General features: G+C 49.2%; 1 protein-coding gene across 2 annotated transcripts in view; it reads right to left on the bottom strand.

Moving 5' to 3' along the window:
• Positions 1 to 22,418, bottom strand: part of Ddr (discoidin domain-containing receptor 2) — a 174,161-nt gene that overhangs the window by 58,332 nt on the left and 93,411 nt on the right. For both annotated transcript variants that reach the window (XM_076893431.1, XM_076893440.1), the window contains exon 3: positions 19,350 to 19,452. In XM_076893431.1, coding sequence (XP_076749546.1) covers positions 19,350 to 19,452 — 103 coding nt within the window. The remainder of the gene's footprint in view (positions 1 to 19,349; positions 19,453 to 22,418) is intronic.

Here is a 22,418-nt window from a genome sequence, read left to right as displayed (position 1 = left end):
TCGTTCAACCGGAGCTTTTTTTTCCACCATCGATCTCGGGTTATTTATAATCATTTATATGTATCGAGCCGGCTCTCTCGTGATAATGGCTTTCAACGGGGACGCCGGGAAACGTGGAAAACAAGGGGTAGAGGGTAGACGGTAGTCGGAGCGCGATCAGTGTTTAATCATCGTACACGGCTGTGACCCATTTACAACGTTGTCTTCGGGGACAATGGAAAAGCAGTTTCGATTCCAGGCCGCCTCATTGACACGGGAACAGTGTTATTATCGACGCCTTCGCCGTGCGCAATTGTACAGCTTGATCAAGAATAACATTTCTCCTATTCGAGATATTTTCATACCTCGAGAAACGCTTATAAAACAATATTTCATTCTCTCAGATAAATATTAAAATTATACGAACGATGCATTCCCAACCCTATTTATTTATTCTCTGCAATGAACAATACTCACACTCCTCCCTTACAAACGAAACGATTCTTCCAAGGAGCAAACGACAAGCTTCCCCTACCAATGCCAAACCACCCCAGGAAGGAAGACTCATAATTTCCATCGCGGAAGGAGCTTTTAATTCAGCGAGACCTGCAAGAACGTGGCCCAGATCCATACAGGATACCAGTGGAGTATCCACTCGCTGAGCAGACGCCACGGCCCGTTTTCCACGCGCGTACACCGCTAAAAATACCGCCGCTGTCCGATAACGAGATCGCATTATACACGGCCAGGCGATTCTTCGCGCGATAAGAAAGTTAGCCAGCGGTGTTTAATTTCAGGCTCCATTTAGCCCTCGCGACGAGCACCTATATGGAATTAAGGATATCGACTCATTATCCACTCGCCTGGCAACGATCTGACCAGTCGCGATACAATTTCCTTGATTTTCAGAGCTCGTTAGCACGGCAACCGTCTCGAAATGGAACCGTACACCGGGGCACGAACCGGGAAACTTTTTCCTCCGATATCGCGCGGAATTCCTTCGTCAATTAAAATTAATGAAAGCCAACTGGCCGGCTGGCCGCGGGCGGGCCGTGCCTCTGACAGGCTGCGATACTTTGTTTCGATCCGGAACTATCGGCCGCCGTTGGTAATTAAGCTGTTATTTCGTTGCGAACCGTCGCGGTGTAATTCGCCAGACAGAGGTTCCGAGTGATTTAGATGGGGGCAATCACCGTGTCGTTTATTTTTGCGACACGAGCCACCGCGTCCGCACTCGACGCGAACTTTCGAGCAAATTCAAGTGTTCTGAATTAAAGCGGATCGAGCACACTATCTGACTCTAAATCCAGTCGAGCTATCATTCGAAACGAGGCGGTTTTCAATCAGCATCGCTCGATTCCCGCGCGGCATCTCGCGAGGAACGATTCGTTTATCCCCTAGCAGAGAGAGGAGGAGACCACGCGGACGATCGTCAAAGCGCGCAGGAGATATTCACCGACGAAAGATCCGACCCGCGAGGGGTTTGCGCAGAGAAAGCGCGAGCGTATCGTGCCGGGGGCTCGATATTTCCCACGAGTGGACGTTACTTGGACGTATCCTGCACGACGACATCGCGTTCCGATCCGGATAGACGCGGTGTATGCGCGCGCCCCGGCACAAAGCGGCAGAGAATCTCCATGGAAATATTTCAGCTGGTTCGGTCGTCGAGCACTATCATACAGGCGGCGTGCCCGCATGTAAACAATAGACCAGGCGAAACCCACTGAAAGCGTTTGCGGTTAATTAGGCAGCAATGCTGTTAACAATGTCCTGGCTTCGTACCCCCGCCCCACCCCGCGCAGCCGCCTCTTCTCAACCCGTTTTCGTCTACCCCGTCCGCAGACCTAGCCTAGTCGCACCGCTCGAATTCCCCGCAACGCGGCCGCATCAGCCAGGATTTTGTCCGGATAAAGTTATCCACCCACCCCCCTCGAAACCCTGCTACCCTCTTCCAACCTCGGACCGCCTTCTCTCAACCAGCCTGATTCCGCGATCGCCTCGAGGTCGCTAATTATCTGTCGTTCCTGCGCGCTAATTACGCCGGCAAGGAAATTAGCCGCGGCGCGCGGGGAGCGGTGAAAATTTTCGTCAACGATAACGTCTGGCCGGACGAGATTTCCAGCGCCCACACCCCCCTTGTTCCTCGACAGCTTCGCGCGGATTTCCCGGCCGATTTTGGCATCGCAAAACAGAGACTCGCGAGAGTTCATCCGCGACGTTTCTCGTCGAACAGTTTTGCAACAGCCTCGACATTAGCGGAGTATACCGAAGCTTCATAATTTATCTCGATGAATGCAAGCGCGGTGTGTTGAGCTTTAGTAACGACGTTGAAAAGCTATGGGAATCCAAGACAGCGAACGCGAACGTGAATTCGCTTAAACTGGATCGTTCGTCTTTAATGCAGGGTACTTTTTCAACCGTTCAGTGCATAATATTACAACTTGTTGATCACTGGTCCGCTTTCAAGATCCGATGCGAGTAGCTACTTAATGGCAACGATGAATGGCGGCTAATTAATTACGTCTGAGCATAATGTCGAGCCATTTGCGCCTCTCGCAAATTCGGAATCCTATTAAATTTAAACTCATAAATCACGTTCGCCGAACGGCTCTCAAAAGATTCCCGGTAAGGAAGCCCTCGAAAGTTCACGGGACTCCGTTCCCCTGTCGAAAAACGCGCGAGTCCTCGTCCAAAGGAATTACTTTAATTCCATTCTAACTGGTTCGCAAAGATGTAGACGAAACGTTAACCGTGACGTTTCAATGGAAATTACGTTCGGTCATCCCCCTCGAGAAACACGCGTTCCATCGCATTCGCGAAATGGGATCGTGAGGAAACAAGCGTGGAGCACGCTGGTGTCCGTGTTACGACAGTTTCTTTCGTTAACAAGGTTAGCCGGACGGTGATAATGAAAGGGAATAGGTGCTCGAGGAATTCCCTTACGTGTCTTCCTGGGAGACGAAAGAATCCGTTCGGCCGCTGTGTCGCCTCGTTTGGGACACGGAGAAAGTAGGTGAAGACTGTGACCTCGTATACGTCTAACTGAGATGTTGAAAAATAGTTTGAAATTGGTAGTGTGCAGACTAGTTTCAAATCGGACGTATTCATAAATCGTGGCCATTTTAGTAATTAGTCGGATGAGCTAAGAAGGATTGGCAGGGCTGTGTTTCAAACGATATTACTGACTCGACGCTCAGCATCTCTATTAGTAGCCTAAAGGTAACCGAACCAGCCTAAACGAACTCATCGAACGGGCATCTCGTCTTCTACGTATTCGTTTCCCACGGTCGATTCTCTGGCTCGAAACAGAGGTATTCCAGGTTCACGCGCAATTAGAGCCACAGTCCGGCGCTGTTTTACCGGGCATCCCGTTATCGAGGATTCTAATTTCTTGGAAAATAGGTACGGAGTCCGATCCTCTAATAGGAAGCCAATAGCTCCGGGAGAATTTACGGCAGCAGCGATCCTTATGGCCCTCGACCACCCCAAAGTAGCCTCGCCGAGAAACGCGGCAGAGATGGAAGCGAGCCCGGCCAGAGAGAGTGGCATTACGTTGCCTCATCAGTCGAAAGGTGCATTAGCATTGCTAATGACCCGCGATCGTTACCGCTCCGTCATCCACGTCCTGCCTCCCCTGGCCACCAGAACGCGTTTGTTATTCGAAAATGAGCCATCATGCTCGTGTCTGTGAAAGAGACACCTCGGACGGCTAGGATTTTCTCTTTCCACGAGATCTTTTTATTCCAGCTTGACACGCGTGCGATGGTTGACGGCTGAGACGTTCAATTTATTTTTCGAAACGGGAAATCTTCGTGTGAAATTTATAACGATGCACAGAATAATAGCTGTGACAGGTGAAGATCGCTTGCGAAAGCAAACAATTGATTGGCAAGCATAATAGAACACCTTGGTAGAATCAGTTTCAATTATTCGGTATTTTTGGCCAACCAGAGTGACATCTAGCATTCGTAATAAAGTTTCGAAAAAATAAAAGATTCACGCTGCCAGTCTCCAGCAATATGTCCTGACTAATGAACGTTTGAACGTACAACAAGCGTGTATGAAGATCGAATTAGAAACTGGACTTCCTCTCGGGCAGAACGAAAACCATCGACCGTGAATCAATATCATCGACGGAGCGCGACTGGAACTTTTCAACGACTTATTCCCCGGACAGGTGCGATATTCGAGTCACGTTCGCGGATCGCTCGCTTTCTTTTACTATTCGCACGCGTACGCGCGAATTTCTACCGTTCGTCGCGATGATGGCGTCGAATGCTCGCTCCTCTGAGTCTGCAAGGGTGACTCGTTCGAGATGAGAGCGCGTCGCAGAGGTTCAAGCGACGCGAGGGCTATCGACGTTGGTATTCGAACTCGCAAAAAAATCAGCCAGACTTCGCTTCGTTTGAACGGATGCACGCTCGTTTAATTTTAAAACTACTGCGACAACTGCAACTTCGATTAAAATACGGATGAGTTCTTTTCTGATACCGCGTACGACTGAAATCGATAGACGATCGAAGTTGTGCAACGACTTTCGCTCTCTCGAATGAACGCGAGGACTCGTTGATAACGCGTTCGGAAATAAAAGTGGAATTACATTTTTGTTCAAAATAAGATGTCCCCGATGATAATGCTCGCCGCCATTAACACCGGTTCGTGAGAGAGCCGGTGGAAACGTACGGGCGGATTCGCGTTGGAAAAACCAGGGGACACTGGTGCGGTGCAACGGCTACGTTTCGACGGGAACTAACGTTCTCGCTAATTAGACATGAAACGAGCGACTATTACGTTGCACGGCGCGCTCGAGAAGACGTACAGCCGAGCGTGCGACGGTGAAAAAATATGCGTTTTGGGCTAACAAGCCGCGGAATGTCCTGGAAATATGCGGCCCGGGGAAATGCGCGTGTTTGGTGCGTCCGCGGGACTGTTTGAAATAAAAGAGAATTAATAGAGCGGGACAGGTGGCGAATCACGAAGAAGATTGAACGGATCGGAGATGGAGGAGATTGGGAACGAGTGATTCGATATTGCGAGGGTTTTAGCGGCGGCGAGGTAATTTAATCTCTTAATGCCCGTTTCCTCGACGGGAATTATAAATACTGGCGCCGTTGCGCTCGGATTTTCAGCTTAACATTCAGCGAATAGTAGTTTGCTGTTTGTATCTCACGGTTCGAATAAATATTGCTGAAGGATAGTGTTTTCTAATGTTCCCTCGGGATAAGCGACAGAGCATAAATTTATGATTTACCAGCACGCCCAGTCGATTCCATTTCAAGGTAATATTTCTTGTTCCTTTTCGAATAACAGCTTGCTGGTAAATATTTGAAAGGGTATTAAGCGGATTACCAGTTGCAATTAATGTTGCTGGAATTCTTCGTGTCTCTGTTATTCCCATTTTATGTAATTCTTTTGAATATAACGAACGACGATGCATTAACTCTGTAACATCGGCTATGCACTTTATCGGGGAATTTCGATTAAAAAAGTGAATACGAGGATGATGGAATTGGCCAACTTCGTATGATTAATTACTTATTGAACCGTATGTGTGTCAGAAATAAAAAATAGTCCAATTAAAAACGATCATTTGCTCAAGATCGACAATGTGATTACGTATCAAGTCTGATAGATCACGGAATGGCCACTTGAAGGAATCCTAGAAACGATAAACGTGAAGACCCAAACTGAAACGCCGCCCAAAGAGTATCCTTAAGCAAGCCAACAAACTATTCTCGGCTATAAACCCGGCCAACTCTCTCAAGTGGCAAGAAACACCCCTGGAGCACACCGCGTTTCCGTTATCGAGCGGGTCGGCGTGCACTTGCTCGGCTCGCGGCCTGATTTATCGCGTACGCAACCACGCGTGGGTGAACGGCCAAAGAACAGTGCTCTAAGCGCCACGTGTTGCTTCTCTTAGTCTTCCACAAGTGGACAAATAATTCCGCCGATCCTATTCACCCTTCGCTCGAGGAACGGCCACCGAACGTGCCTCCTAAAAGAAGCCCCTATTATCGCCAGCGGGAGGGACGCTCAACCCCTCGAACTTTTCCAATCTCGTCCGCGCGACTTGTTTCGCGGGTCAACGAGTCCTCCCAGTTCGCTCGCTCGATCGAACGTTTTCGATGGTCTATCATAGAAGAGGGTGCAGCGACGCCGGAAGCAGCGATACAGATTTAGAGGGAAATGCCGGGGTTAGTGCGTGCCAATGAGTACGGGGCGAGGAAGCGAAAAGGTACAAGCTGCTTTAATTGGAAATGGAGTGAATTCTTCATGCATATTTGAATATTTCTCGGCGATCTTTGTTATACAGGAAAATCGAGTAACCTTGCTGTGAAAATAATAATAATTGTTTTCAATAGAGCTAAAGCAAGAATAAATCTCAGGGCGAGGAAGCGAAAAGGTACGAGCTGCTTTAATTGGAAGTAGGATGAATTCTTCTTGCATATTTGAATATTTCTCAACGATCTCTGTTATTCTAGAAAATCGAGTATACTTGTTCTGAAAATGACAATAATTGTTCTCAATAGAGCTAGAGCAAGAATGAATCTCAATACATTCGTCTACGATTTGATGTTCTCTAATTATTTGCACGTTTACACGAGGAATCACTTCTTTTTTGTGCGATTTTGGGGAGCTTGAAGTCCCTCGTTTGAAGCTGATCCTGAACTCGCGAAGCTTGCGGGAACGGTTATCGAATAAGTCTGGAATCCCGCCGTCGAATATGCCATCAGTCAAATGATCCGTGAAAATTCCGGCAGCTCGGCAGCGATTTTTTCCGAGCTCGAACGGGGCTCCTCTTTTTTCACCCCCTGAACACCAGCTCGTACACGTATCCTCGCGTGTGTACGGACAGATGTGGGTAGAGGTGTGGACGCGTAGAGGCGGCTCTGCGGAGTTCGAAATGCACGGTCTGAGCTGGAAGAACGTGGGTGGAAAAAGCCGTAGCTATATACCGGAACCGTCGATATTAAAGCTTATAGTGAATGACAGCGATGCTCGATGGAACGGCACGGATTGATTCTGCTTCCATTTCGAAGCGATCCGCGGATTCGCGATACGGGGCACTTGTCAATAAGTAGAACCGTTTCTCCACATACCAATACTCTCGCTACCGTTCTTACTTCCTCTCTCCCGTCCCTACCTCTTTCCGGATCTGCTTCATGCGCCGCGCGCTCCTTTCGAAAATCGTCTGCAAAATTCGTAAGGCGTCAATCATGATCATCCGTGGCATCCGCTGGGAATCGTGGAACGTTTCAAGCTATCGAGGTCGACGAGCTAGGGAATCGAACTTCCTCCAGGTGCAGCTCTCGATATAATCAGCGTTATCAACCTCTGAATCTTTCTAAATGAAATGTATAACGAAACACCGAGCGGTATGCCTTTTCGACTCACACAGTATAACTTTCCTAAGATCAAAGCTCGCAGCCCCGCTAAACGCTGTAACTTCCTCGACACTCGCATCAATTTACATCAGACTCGTCCCACGCGAGGGCTCGTTTCAGTCTTAGACCGCGGTCTCGGATCCGCTGAAAGGAAACGACGCGATTTTTCACGGTCCTCCGGCTCTTTGAGTTTCCTGGGGACATTAGCCGTGACGCCTGGCGACGTATCGTTGGCGAGGGTCCTTTCTCAAAGTCCGCCCGTAGAGCGCGATAAACGGGGATGAAAAAGCGGCGACTTATACATTTATAATGCCGCATCGACTTATCTCGCTCCCTTCGCGCTGTTTACAGACGGCAGGAGCCGCGACACATCCGGTCACGACCCCGCGGGTTATCCGCCGCGAGTCAAACTCGATCTACAAATGGGACCATCCAGTTTCCGTCGTTTCCGTCGTTTCCACGTCGCTTCAGCCGTTCGTCGTTGGCATCGCAGCCGGTTATGCGGGCCGAGGGTGGGAAGTTTCGTTCGCGTCGAGCGTTTCGATGGACCAGGAGCTGGTGGACAGTGCGTTTGTTCGACGAGAAGTTTATCAAAGGCTCGTACGCGAGCGTTTAGGATGCAGGATACGTAGTGGTAAATTGAACGTAATGAGGAGCTAGGGTGCCAGGATTCCGTGGGGTCAGTGCCTGATTTATTTCACGCTGGGCTAGTTAATGGGGTAATAACATCAGCGAACATTTCGTAACGGGAGTAACAACAGGCAACGGTGGACGAGCACCAGCAAGAAACGAAATCACGTTCGGAAAGCTTGCAATTTCATTGTTCCACTGTTGCACGATATTTAATTCGCTTGAGCCTTTACGGTTTGACGGCGTAATACAATTTTGTATCACTTATCGTTCTCCATTACGTCGCGACCACAGTTGAAACGCGGCTCTCTCGATATTAATTTTACTTTTTACTGTCCAGTAAGCATCTTTTAACGATGCACCTCAACGATAACAATAAAATTGCTCGAACAAACTATTTTACTCCATAAATGAATTAAAAGGATTATGCACATTCGACGGTTACCCTCTTTAATCGTTTCGGCTTATGAATAAAAGTTTCGTCGACTAATTAATTGATAATAAACTGTCAAAATAGTTTGGCTAATGTATTCAGGCCAAGAACAATTGCGAAGGGTACAATAAGAAACGCCGCGCGGAAACGAGTTGATAGCCCGAATCCCCAAAATCCACCTCTAACCGGTGGAGTAAAACGTACACGCGACGACGCTTTAACAGCGTCATAATGAAAACGTCCCCGTGAATATGAACAATGAGAGGCGAGACAGCCACGGGCCGTCGACGCGCCGGTAATTTATCGCGGCCAATTTAAATAAATTTTATGGAAACTTTTCGTCCGTCCGACGCGGCCGTGAATAATCGCAGTTTAATCGATGCTTCGACTGTTCCAGTTTCGCAACGGGGCGAAAACAAGGGGGTGCGCCAACCGGAATTCCCCGGAAATACGGAAACTTTCCGGCAAAGGGCTGCGCGACACCGGCGAGAACCGCGTGGCTGGTCGGTATTTCAGCGGTGGACAGTCGGCGAAATATGTCGTCGACTTTGTTCAACGGCTGTCGACCGCGAATATTTGTCCGACCAGTCTTGTTAAGCGGTCTCCCTCGTTTCTGTTTCGTCCATTTTCCATTTTTCCACTTCGTTCTTCAGGGCGGACCGTGGAAATGTTGGAATTTGTTGCTCAGAAAGTTCACGTTTCGAACCTGGAGCCGATATATTCGATGTGTATCAATTATAAAGCGCGAGGGGATGTTCATTGAAAACTAAAAATTCAGAAAAAAATAGAGAGCGTACGTTCTACGTTGAGGATAAAAGGTAAATTGTATTTTTGCGTTTTCTGGAATAAAACGTCCACTATCCGCGAAACGGTTGCTTTTATGTTTTCTAATTTGCCGGTAGAAAGATCTTGGCTGTAATGGCCCTCGCGTGCGTCGCGTGTTGACTTGAAATGCGGAGCTCTCTAACACGTGTCCCACGAAGAACATCGCGTTGCGACATATTCTGTATTTCATACAGAAAGAGGCAGTTGGGTACCTAATGTAGCAATATCGATACTAAATGCTTGCATTATGCAGCACATCGAAAGTTCGAGGGTATTGAATAACCCGGTAGACGATAAAGTTACGAGGTCGTTCCAAGAACATCGAACCGAACCCTCGCGGAACTTAAATGTCTGAGGTTACTTTATCGATCGAAAGTATTTAGAAAATTCGAAAAACCGGCAATTTTTAATTCAACTGAAACTTTCGAGGAAACAATCGAAGGATGTCTACGGAGCTACCCCTACCGATACCCCGTTCAGTATGCAAACACCGTAGCCGCAGTTACAGCGAGCGGTGGCAACCAACTCCATTAAAGAAAAATGAAATTCGACCGTCTAGGGAAGCATCGAATATTCCATTCGAGATTTAGCAGTGTTTGCGAAGTGAAATTGCCAGGGCACAAAACCGTCCGCTCCGCGCGTGCATAATGAAAGCATCCGTAAACCGAACGGCGGACGAAAGTTTCGCCTCGTCATATATCAGGGACGACAATCCGCAAAAGTCATCCGTAGGACTGCGACCGGAAACTCTTTCGTCGGACCGTCGCTACCGTGCGCGTAGATACGTGATTCCGTTTTCATGAGACAACAACTTGCCGCGACAACTTCGTGCTCGTTTCACCGACTTAAACTTCCTGCGCTATCGCGCAAAGCCTAAATTCAATCCCGTCGAGCGAAACTTTTCCACGCCCGGAATAGAGAGATAGAGGGAGGTTAGTCCGTGCGTCTAGGTCAGCAACGACGTCAAACGAGATTCTTTCCTCTGCCGAGTAGACCAGAAACGCCGACGAAACCCCCTGTTTGCATTAAACGAACGTTCCCATATGCGAGTATGCGCGAAACGGTAATTTCCACGAGCGATAAATTCGTTTCGCGCCGAGCCGAAACGGGAATCGCGTCCCTGGGTAATTCCGAAAGCTTCGCGGCCCCTTGAAAGAAATGTTAATCGCCGGGAAAACGGCGTACGCTACGCGATTTTCCTCCCAACCTGCATTCCCGTGCCTCGTATACGATGATCTCGGCGTTCACGACCGACCTAACTCAGCCGGAAACGGAACCGTGGAATCTCACGGCAAATCGGATCGCTTTAAACTTGATTCCCAGCGCGGGCGCGAAAAATACGATCGACGAACAACCGACAGAGGGGAGGAATGCAGGGAATGCGCGCGGGGAAAGGGACGGATCCCCAGGTGTGGAGGACCCGCGGAAGAAAGCTGGCGGAGATCGATAAGGCGGACTCGCGGCGTCGTCGATGATTGGAAATAGAATTTCGCGAGCGTTATCGCTAACGAGAATTTCGTCTCACGGTTCTCTGGCCGTTTCGCGAGGAACAGGAACAGGAATAAAGAGAAACGACGCGCGTGGCTAGATGTATCGGTACTGAAAATCGAGTGGTACGCGCGCCTCCGCTCCAAGCTCCTCGACGCTTTCCGACGCCTCGGTAGAGATACGCGAGAACACGTGGTGGCTGCTCTGTGCACGTACACGTACGCTTCGCGAGTGTACACGCGGCGAGGAGCGGCGTTCGCGCGCCCTGGAACGCGGAAGCAACGAAATAGATTTTCGTTATCGCAGGCGTCCTCCGCCGGTTCGTACGCCGCGATGCAGATCGACTGGCAGACTCCTTCATGGAAATTCGATACCTCGACACGGTTTTCCGCGTTCGTTACTTTAAATCAGAGAATGCATACCACACCGGCTCACAAAGCGATCGTGTCCCTTTTCGCTGCCATTTCCGTCCCCGCGTTTTTGACGATTCCACTCGCGACGGGCCGCGTTTATGGAAAAAGATATCTGATTTACAGTGGCAATGCTCCGCGTGCCGTTTGGTGTTATTCTAATGCTCGGAAGTGCCTCCATTAATAGAAATTAATTTAGCCAATAAATGGTTGAAAGTTAAACCAGCAATCTTCTGATTTAATACATCACGAGACCATCCGAGGGTGTCTTGCGTTCTCTTTTCATTTAAAAAATATCTGTTTCTCATAAAAGCGCGGGAGGTGAAAATTTCATAACGCTGGCAAAGTTCCTCGAAAGGTGGCCAGTCTTTAGTGCATTAATAAAACGATAGTAGGTCAAACTCGTATTCAACGGCTAAATTAAAACATATTTAGACGCCGCGGCGGCAAACTCATTAACGAGAAAATAATCACCGCGATACATTCGGTTTCGCGTAATACGAAATTGTTGTGGCGGCGGAATGAATATAAAGAGCGATTTAAAACAATGCGAGCCAGCGTATCGGGGACAATCAGAATGCAAAACGCGTAACGATGCGTGAGCCAATCTCTCGCGTGCACATCGCGGGACCCCGATATCGGTAATCTTTTTGCGACGGTCTCGCGCACGCATCTGTTGCGTATCGCTCGCGTTAAACATAAACGAATTCGTCTCATTACTCGCGCCACTCTGATTGCCCGCGTCGATGTTCGTCGTCCCTCCTGCTGCGAGTAATTCACCCTCGCGCGGTGTTCGCATCGTCGAAACGATCTTGGAACCCTTAGCACACGCGTCCGTGCGACCTGCGTGCATAATACTTGCAAAAAGTTCCCTCCCCGTGAACGTCGACTTTCCGCTTTCAATCTCGAAAGAATCTCGACTAAGGCACGCGGCGTAGAACCGCGCGCGATTCACGGTAAGCATCGATATTCAATAAAGGCCGAGTCGTCGTTCACGGACGACACTGACCTTAAATAAAACTAGAAGCGTATGGGCGTACAATCGCTTCCTTTGTGCGAACTTTATACGCCGCGCGATCGTAAAGTTGGCGAGCCTTGGGCGTTCCTCGATCGCGTTCCCTCCCTTCGATGCGACATTTCTTTCTCGGCGATTATTGACTTTCCATTTTAATTCGTTGTAGACTATTGAAAGCGATATGTAAAGGGTGCAATTTACTCGTCCGTACACAGCGAATGGGTGATGTATTCTCGTGGAAACGATATTGGGATACTGAACAAATTTTTCTTTAAAGTTCTACCAGACTGAACGCACTTACAGTGCGGAACTCGATCGAAATGTGCCCAAAGACTGTCGCATGAATGTGAATCGCGCGTAGCGTCCTTTTTCTGCTTCGATGAATTCGAGAGTTCCGGGAAATTTTTCTATAAATGATACGATTCACGTGAAAAAGTTTTCCAACATTTAATTCCAGAGAGGAATCGACGAGTTTCGTTTTCACTTACTCGTACCATCGATCCGCCTTATCTTTTTTTTTTTTTTTTTTTACAAGGGAACAAAACGCTCGACCACTTGTCAGATATCGCGAGCAACGAATAGTAACGGGTTCGACGCACGACGTTTCCCCCAAGCCGCAGAAAAACCGTGAACTGACTTATCGCGTAAGCGCGATACCCCCGTGCTCGGTGGCCCAGTTCCATCTTAACCGCTATGTTAATTTAACCGAGGCAAAATGTCGCTGTTAAAGCTCGGTCAGATGGTATCGCGGCAAGAACGGCCGCTCTTTGCCGCCTTTTCGAAATGAATCATTGCCTGTGTGAGGGTGGTTTCGTGTCGTTTAACCCTTATACGCTGTCCGAATAAACGTCACGATCAAGCTGTTGAAAATACACTGGCTAAAGAAACAAGCTCGCGAATTTTATACGTAGATCGAACGTGTACGATACGGTATAAAATATTGTTAACTGCCCTGTGCAAGTGGCCTGAGCAAGTAGTCGGCCGCCTTATTCTCGTCAGAGTCGAGAGAAGTTTCCCGTATTTCCCTTAAGCTTTCTCTTGCCCGACTTCTCTACATATTGTTTATCCGTCTTTTGTCCCGGTACCATAAAAGAGTTCGCTTCCTTTCCCCTCGAGCAGCCTTGGATGCATACGGCGTGCGGGCTTGCCGCGAACGCAAGCTGTTCTGTCTTCCGTCGACTTTCCTACCCCTTAACTTTCTTTGAGCTTTCCCGTCCTACATCAGCTACCCTTTTTTCTCCGTTTTAAGGGCTGGCGTTTTCGTGCTGGAAATTAGCGTCAGACCGTAACCCTGGCTACTGTTCAACGACTATAATTGCGTTACTCCACTGGTACCCGTACCGTTGAATTTTCTGCTTGCCTGACATCGAGAAACAAAAGTACCTTGAGAGTATCGTAAAATATCGAGATCTACCCGAGTATCCTTAAGAACGAGGAAAACGATTAGTCGTAATTATTTGGAAGGAATTTCTCTTGGTTGGGATCGAACCGCGTCGTTGAACGCGTAACCTCGTTCCCTGTCTGTGGTCGCAATTACGATAAGAATTTCAGCGAGTTTTCGAAGCGAATCAGCCTGGATAAAAGGGGATATCGTCGCGATGGAACCCGCGAGGTTGATCGCAGAGGCGGCCAGGAAACAAAGAGGCTTCGCCGGGATAAACGCGTTGAAAGCGGTGGCTTTTATGGATAAAAGATTTTTAAGGGTTGACCCGGTTTAATAGTTGCCGCTTGATCGCTGGGATATAAAGCTGCCACGGTCTATTTTCCTGGAATGTTAAGAACGTCTATCTTCAACAGGAACCATTCCGGCCCGGGGCGTTCCGAGAAGATCGACCGTTTACGGTGGCTGTTCGAACGAATATTCGTTTATCAGCTAGCATCAGCCATCCCCGTCGCATGTTAAAACGGAATTTATTAAAAGAAACATCAACCGGTATAGGCACTTGGGCCGTGCGATTACGTCGTTCCCGTTTCGTTCGGTATTAAATAATAAAATTCGGAGCTACTTTTAAAGGGCGTATTAAAGAATCGCCAAGACAAACTTGCACGAGTGAAATTAAAATTTTACAGTCACCTATAAACCATAAAGCTCTCCGATACGACGAATCACCGCCAAATTCGCCCTATACCGTTACGCCGCTCCTCGTAAAAATCCTAAGACTATAACGCCGCGGAGACTTTAATGCTTCTAGAAACCACTGAGCGCGTGGTATTCAATAAATTTTCGCCCCACCCTCGCTCTAAACCTCCTATTATCGTATACCATTCCGAGAGAAGCTTTCATAATAGCCACTTAGGAACATCCATAGCCACTCGCCGGTACCACGTATTCCAGAATCTCTTTTCCAAATACCATTCTCCACCGAACGCCACGCGGCCACCCTTAAATCGCGTTCAACGACCGCGAACGGATCGTCGCGAACGGTCCCGCGGGGAGCCGGGTTTCACACATCCGCCACGTAAATTCCGTTTATCGAAACAATTCGACGATCTTGGCTCGGATCCCTTGGAACTCGCTTGGTCAGCCGTGCACGAGAGACACGCCGCTCGAATTCGAGGACAAGGAAAACCGGCGGCGGTTTACATCGTGCAGCCAGCCAAGATTTATACCATCGAGTACGCCGTCACGCGAACCTCGAGCGACGACGAGGTACCAAGAGAGCCTGCGGGGGTTGGACGGTTCTCTCCAGGCATAATATGACGTATCGAGGCTCGTCGGTGCCACGCGGGACCGCGGTACGTACCCGTGCACCTGGCTGATACGAGACCAGCGACGACGACGCCGGTCGAATAAAAAATACACGCAGGGGCAAAACGGGGACAGACGGCGGCGGCGACTGGCGAATGGCAGAGGGTTAGGGGTTTGCAGTTGTCGGTCCATAAATCACTGGGACGAGAGAGGGACCGGTGCCAGCGGGGTTTTCGAATCGTAACAAAGTGGAAGATAGCCCTCTGACTGGAAGGTCGGGAGAATATGGCCACCATTTTTCGTCGGCTTCGACCGCTGAAAGCACACGTAACGCCGTAGGACGTTTTATGTCTGCGTGATTCCGCCTTTTCGCCCAGTGCTTCGCCCTCCGTCCAAGATTTTGGCCTGTCATGCTTCAAGATTCCACCCCGCCGCCGCTCTCTTCCCTTTCGACCTTTTTTTTTCCCTCTCCTACTTAGCTCCTACCCTTTCTTCCTTCCTCCGCCGCTTCTTTTCCTCCGCACTCCATGCCCTTTCTCCTTCAGCGCTGTCTTTTTGCCGTGCTCTCCTTCCACTTGGCGTCGACTCGCCTTTCGAGACTCTTGCATCGTCTCACCACCCATCCACCCTCGCGCTTCGCCCGTTTTCGTGCCAGCTTTAAAGCGATACGAATGGCCACTAGCTCGGCCACGAAAACGAAAACTTTTTCCGTGGCACGTACCGATGCCCGTCCACTACCGGTGGGCCGTTATCGATCGTCGCCCCTCGCCAATGAACGAGTGTCCTCGCGTCGCGAACCCGTCAGCCTTCTTACGTCCGGGTTCTATGGGTTTTCTTTCCGTGATTCCGTTGTAACGACTCGCACGCCCTTTCTGGGCGCGGTGCTAAGCGAATCTCGACGAGTTTCTATTTCTGCGTCGGTTTACGTCCGTTCTAACCTCGATCGTGGATGAATGGCGACTTTTATTCGAGGTTCGCGACTCGTTCGTTTCTGCGCGAAGTATATTCACGGTGAGTCGATTGATATGAGATTAATCGCCGTTCTAATGATTCCACGTCGCCGTGGAACACGCGGAGATGGAACGGCCGCGATACGGCGGGCATAAAACGATTTGCCCACCGTGTGAACGACAAATACGTTCCTTTCTCGCCTGTCCTCTCGATAAACATTATTTTTCTTTCTTTGCGACCGATTACAAAACCGTCGCTTCCACGCCGCTCGGACCTTTGTGCGGTAACAATACGACGGAAATGTACTGCATATTTCACGGTGGGGAATCGAGAACGCCATGCACAAAGCCGGATATAGGTCAGAGTTGTAACGCCCAAACGAAACGCGACATTGTTTGTTACGAGAGACAAAAGCCAGGCTCGCTCCCGGCCGGGGCTGCTTAAACTTTCAGACGCGAACCTCTCGCAAAAATTGCGCCGCGCTTCGAGCGTCGCCTCCTCGGGAAATTGAGCAGATTAACTTCCGTTTGTCCGCTGAATTTTTGATAAACGACGTCGTTCGCCAAATTCCATCGTTCTCGCCTGACTGCGATTAAAAAGAAAACTCGAATAAGTACGAGTTGTAAATGCTGGATGATGTCATAAGTTCCAGCTGTTTCCAAAACTAATTATTATTCACCGCGAATTTTCTGCGCGGTACAAACTACCACGGGGAACTATGTGGATAAATAATACGACTACATCTTGTCCATTAACGTAATAAGGTAATCGCCATAAAGAGGAAACTTTATACATTGTAATAAAATAATTGATATTAATGTAAAACGCGGAATGCAAAACCGGGTGAGCGTGTATTTGACTGGAAAAACGGAGTCGCTGTCGCAAATTAAGTTACATCGCAGTGGTATCCGTCTGCAGCTACGCAGGCCGTAATACAAGGCTGAACTCCTAATGGAAATGTATCTTCCATCTATAATTATAATCGTACGTTAGCGTGGCTCGTGCCGGCTTATCGCCAATCTCAGCGAGATAACGTGTATCGCGATAGATGTGAGCAGAGTCAGTGAACCTTTGATCGCGAACCAGTATACAACCTAGCAACGAATTCGATACTTTAACCCTTTCGATCGAGAGACATGCTTCGACGTTGCAAACGTTCGCAAGGATAACCTTCGCGGCTAACAAATTCATAAATTCAAATTGAATCTTAATTCTCAGAATTCCACCAGCGGGAGATCGAAGCGACTCACCGCAATTAAGGACAAATTAGAGCGTCACGACTGCGACCTAATTAGCGGGCATCAACGATTAAATCGCGTTGTCGCGCGAAGCCGCAATTGGAAATCGAAATCGAGGACGAGATCGTATTTCTTAGCTTGTCGAATGGCATTTTCGGGGGGTGCGGAGAGGTTGGCAATTTTTCCGTGGCACCCTCTCGCGAACGAGAGACGCGCGGCGGTGAAAAATTAACCAGCCCCGTGGGGGGTGTTGTACCCCTTTTGCTAAGAGGAGCAACGCCTCGGCCTAATACAAATTTATTGCCACCTAAGAGCCGGAGCTGGCCGCCCTAATACAGGTATTATGCTGACGCAGGAACGAGGAATTTACACGAAATTGGAGGTAATTTGTAGGGGTCGAGTTCACCCCGACCACGTCGGCCGCCCTCCGCCCCCGCCCACCTGGCTCCCACTCGTTCCCTCGATTCCATCCTCCGTTAGATCGAACTGGACTCGTGTCTGCCTGTATATACCCTCAAACTAGCCGAAAACGACCTAACTCTTGCGCTCTGTCTGCGTGTAAATCCGAAACGCGGTTCCCCGGTAAGTCGTTTCCTGGTTTACTTAATTGAGTAATACGTTCCGCTCGGACAATTACCGGGAACGCGATCAACGATGAGAGTAAGATGTGTTCGAGGTTGCGAATGGGAAGCACGAGTACGTTTCGAGCGTAACAATGATGGCTACGATAACACTTTTTCTGAGATTGTCTTTAAATCGAGCGCAACGCATTCGAGATTCATTGCTGCAAATGTAACAACCCTTCGACCGTTCGAACGAAATTTGTAAAAACGAAGGGGAATAGAGGCAAGATAGCGTGACACGTTTTTATCGTCATCGTTTTCGAACAGATGCGAGACGAGGATATCGAAGCGCATTATTAACGCAATAGACATCGGTCGGTGATTTCCGCGGCGCGTTACCAGCCGGCCCACCCCCATAAATTGTCTCGGTCCGTAAATGCCTTCGAATCGATTTGTCTGTCGACCGTCCGGCGCTCGCTGCGAATCAAGATCGCAATATCGCCGGTAAAAACGTCAGGAAGACGATCCCTCTTTTTGACAAACGATAGACACTCGGCTTCCGAGTGTATCAAGGTTAATCTGGCCCCGCGATTTCTCTTGCCACCAGCGCCCTGCCGCTCTGCGAAAGGGATCGATCCCTGCCGGCCGTTCCATCGCGCCCCTAGCCCCGTCCCCACCCCGCCGCATTACGGTCGTTTAAGTCGACGACGAGCGATTAATACGATATTAGCAGTTTACAAGCGGCGTTTTTGCTCGTTCGCATCCGCCAGCGGCCCAATATCTGATACTCGTTTCCCCCGGCCCTCGATAACAGAATTTTATAAGCGTGCTTTCCAGCCCGTGTGCCATTTAAAATGTTAATGCGAGCGAACGCGCACGGCAACGGGACGTTCTAGCTGGGTGGGACTCTTTTAGCGATTCTAATCTCCGACGTTGTAATAAGAAATAAACGGAACAGCCCCGGTGGACTAGCTGAACAGCGGCCCTCGAACGTTCGCGGGCGTCACGCGACCCGGAATGCGAAACAGAAAGAATCCACCGGCCCGGTTGAGGGCTTTGTCGGTGCCCGCGACGTCGAATTATCGAGCTTAACGTGGCAGATTTATTTTCACCGGCGTGGAAACTACCCTGGCGTTTACATACTTCGTCCGGTTGAACGCTCCCCGACGATGCCCGGTACTCCGTCGGAGTATGTTGAACGTCACGGACCGGTCTCCTAAATATTTCGTCTACCTCGAGATAGCGTGGCGCGGAGAGCGAGAAGGAGTCGTTAACGAAATCGCGAGACTGAACCCGTTACCGGGGCAAAGTGTATTTTAAGCTACGCTTGATCTTTCGACCGAGAAAAGGAAGCGCGAAGTTGGACAGAGTTGATTAAACTAAACGGTTTCCAATGTTGGCCGATGTTCAACACGCTTGTCCAACTTCCAACGGAGCGATCCTCCTTAGCGGTCGGAAATTAAGAGTTGATTATGTGTCGGGTAATTGTGTAACTTTCTCGAGCTATCGTGTATCTCTTTCGAGAACTTTCCTGTCTTCCATCGTTCGCGAATTCCTGAATTAACTCCCCTTAATCCTCGATCGATCGGAGCGTACGGGAGTCTCGCGCGAGAGACCCCTTTGATATTAATTAACTACGATCGACCGAGGTGAGGCGACGCGGCTCGAAACTATAGCGGTAAATCGAAATGGGCAACTTATTGGACTGCAGTGGAGCAATCCTCGATATCATTGTTCACCTACCTGGCATGTTTCGGGCCAAGGCTGGGATCGTACATAGAGCTGGCTGATATGTCTTCGTCCGGGATTTCGCCATTCTCCATGCCCAGCGCCGCGGTGCATTGTCCTGAAAGGATTTCGAAGCGACATTAGAGGCAGAACTCGGTACCCATCCGCTCTTTGTCAAACGCGCCCTTCGAAATGGATGACAGAAAATGAAACGTTAACGAATGGGAAACGGAACGACAATTTTCAGCCTGGAACGTCGCGTGAACTCGACTTGGACCGAGTACCATCATGAACAATCACGAGGAAACAGGAGATCGTTTGTTCGAGTCCGTTTCAGCTTGTCTTCGACATTCAACGAGGCAATCGAAACTCGACCAGCGATGGAGCGGGCCGTTTTCAATTTTCCCGTCGATTTTAATAGATCGCTCGATATAATGTCGTTTCGTATTCCCGAGTTGGCGAGCGGCGGGATTTGAAATTCATTTCGAAGCCAGGGACCGTGACGTTACCGCGAGATACACCAGCCAGGTGCTCGAAACGGCACGGTTACGGATGCGTGAAAATTCTCTAGCGAAATCCACGGGAACGGAAGTCGTCGCTGGCACGTGACTCCGTTGCACGGTCTATACACACTGGGGACCCAATCGAGGTTCGTGCCGCGCCACAATCGAACATTATTTCTCGTTCCTTCCCCCGTCCGTAAAAAGTTATCTCCGTTACCGCGATGACCACGACTCCGGACGAGGGAAATGAAAATAACCGACGATAATTTCCTGTTTACTACGAACCTTGTTCCTTCGTAGCATCGCGAAAAAGTCGCGTTCGAGGGTTGCGAGAGGGTCGCGTGACTGGTTCGTGGGAGACAAATGGTAACACGGAATACCTGGGGCTGCATAACCACGCGGATAGCCGAGTGCAATAAATTACCCAATCTATAGTGACGTGGTATGAAACACGATACAGCCTATGCCATATCCGGCGCACTTAAGCCGCGACATTGCAGTTACGGTCGAAAGTTTCAAAACTGCAGAATGCAGCGGGCGTGGGATTAGCCAGCATCCCGAGGAGCTAGGGAGATCTACCGTGCCAGCTATGGTTCGCGCGAACTGGCATTATAACGGACAGAACTTCCCTTATGTTTCTAACTGGAGCTAGGTTTACCGACCCTGTTCGTTATTAAAATCGCCCGTTTCAGGAAGAGTAACGCCTATCGTCGTTTCGTCTAGGTAAAAATTAAAAATTCAGGCGGTAGGTGGTGTAATTAAAGAAATGGCACACGCTCGTTACGCGTACAACCACTTGGTTAGTCCAAAATTTACAAATACCTGGTAGAATAATGAATTTTTTGTTTCATTTCCGGCAGGGAAAAGTTCAGCAACGAGCGAGCGCTTATGTAATCTCGCAACAACAAGTTGATAACGAAGTTATGGAACAATAAGCCGACAATGTCGCGACGAAAGTTGCCCCGTAGATGATTCGATAAACTTTGGAGTTGGAAAATGTGGGTCGCTTGAAAGTAGCAGTTGCGCGAGTTAACTTGATATTCCACCGACTGTGATTGTCGTACGTACCGGTAATACGGTTATACAGTTCTGTACGTGTTCGTCCGTCTCCGCGTCGTCGCGCCTACCTTCTTACGTCCTCGAACTCTTCGAGCAACCCCTATGAATCGTCCTCCCGTTCTCGCCAAACGCGCCACTGTTTCACGCGACACGTGCTAGGAAGTCGCGTTCCTCGAGATTGATTTAAAATATTTCCACCCTCCTCGCACCGCCACGTTTCGCTCTGGCGCAATAAAAAAGTTTCGCCTTATAATTGCAAACTTTTTAATCCGTATTACGAACGCGTTAATATGCGCGGCGTATACCTACTTTGAGAATGATTACTTGCGGGGTAAAGTTTGTTCCCGTTGAACGTCGATAATTTTAAGGGCAAGTTACCTGGGTAGGCGATGGGTAGGGGGGAATTATGAACGAAGGGGAACAGTGAAAGGTAGAATGTTCAATTTGCGGAACCAGAGGGACGATTAAACGGTGCCTGGGAGGAACGCGAGTCGATATCGCGGAACAGTTAACGGGAGTACGTGACTCGTCCGGCGAACTCTGTTTAGGACAATTTCGAGGGAAATTGTTTGCAGTTCCTCACGTTCAACAATCATTTCGAGAACACAATCGGAGGGAACTCCTTTCGATAAACGTTTAACGTCAACCAGAAACAATAAACCAACAGTACTCGCTAACGTTCCCGGTTAATTTAAAATTCCCCACCCCCTACCTCCTCGAACTAATAATTGCTTTCACGTTAATTTGAACCCACCTCTGTTGGACCCAGTTCCACCCCGGATGTTTACGCGGTTTCTGCTACAAATCCGTAGATAAATCAACTGCTCTCAGTTTCGACTTAAACTAATGAAGAAATAGACCCGAAAATACGCAAAGTCGAAACTCGTATCCGATCGACTTACGTTAAAAACAAAAAAAAAACCATTGAGCATCGCGAGTTTTTCAGATACAGTGAGAAATGAGAATACCTGGTGCGTTGATATCGCGATACGGTTTCGAGCGATGGAAAAGATAGCGGAACTGGCCTGACGGTGCGCGCGGCAACTTAACTTCGCGACGTAACACGGTTCGCAGAGGTAGAAGCTGAAAGGGCGGGCACGCGTCGGAAACTCTAACCACACTGACATAATTGCTCGGTGGAATAAAACATTCGCCGCGCGACACGCTCGCCATTGTTCCCAGGACTTGCCAATATGCGGGGCTGTCTACGGCCCCGCTGAAACTCCGGCGCAGATAGGCAGCACGGCCTAGTTCTCTTTGCAATTCAATCCTTACAACTGTCGTCGTCCTGGCTACGGCGTAAACTTCGATCGCGCTACACGGGATGCCGACTGCGCCTCTTTATGCAGCATCCATTACTGGGCCAAACTGCAGACCGAGATGAGCCGCGGCGTAATTATCGAACTCGCGAGGGAAACGCGACCGACCGTGGCTCCGCTGATCCGCGAACGTGGCGCAGCTGTGTTCCTCGCTGCTAAAAATTTCCATCGGACTGCGAAATCCGCTGGTTTCGCCGCGCTGC

The sequence above is a fragment of the Xylocopa sonorina genome, chromosome 1, assembly GCF_050948175.1.
Source record: "Xylocopa sonorina isolate GNS202 chromosome 1, iyXylSono1_principal, whole genome shotgun sequence".
In the NCBI taxonomy this organism is placed as follows: domain Eukaryota; kingdom Metazoa; phylum Arthropoda; class Insecta; order Hymenoptera; family Apidae; genus Xylocopa; species Xylocopa sonorina.
This window is presented reverse-complemented; position numbering and strand designations above follow the sequence as displayed.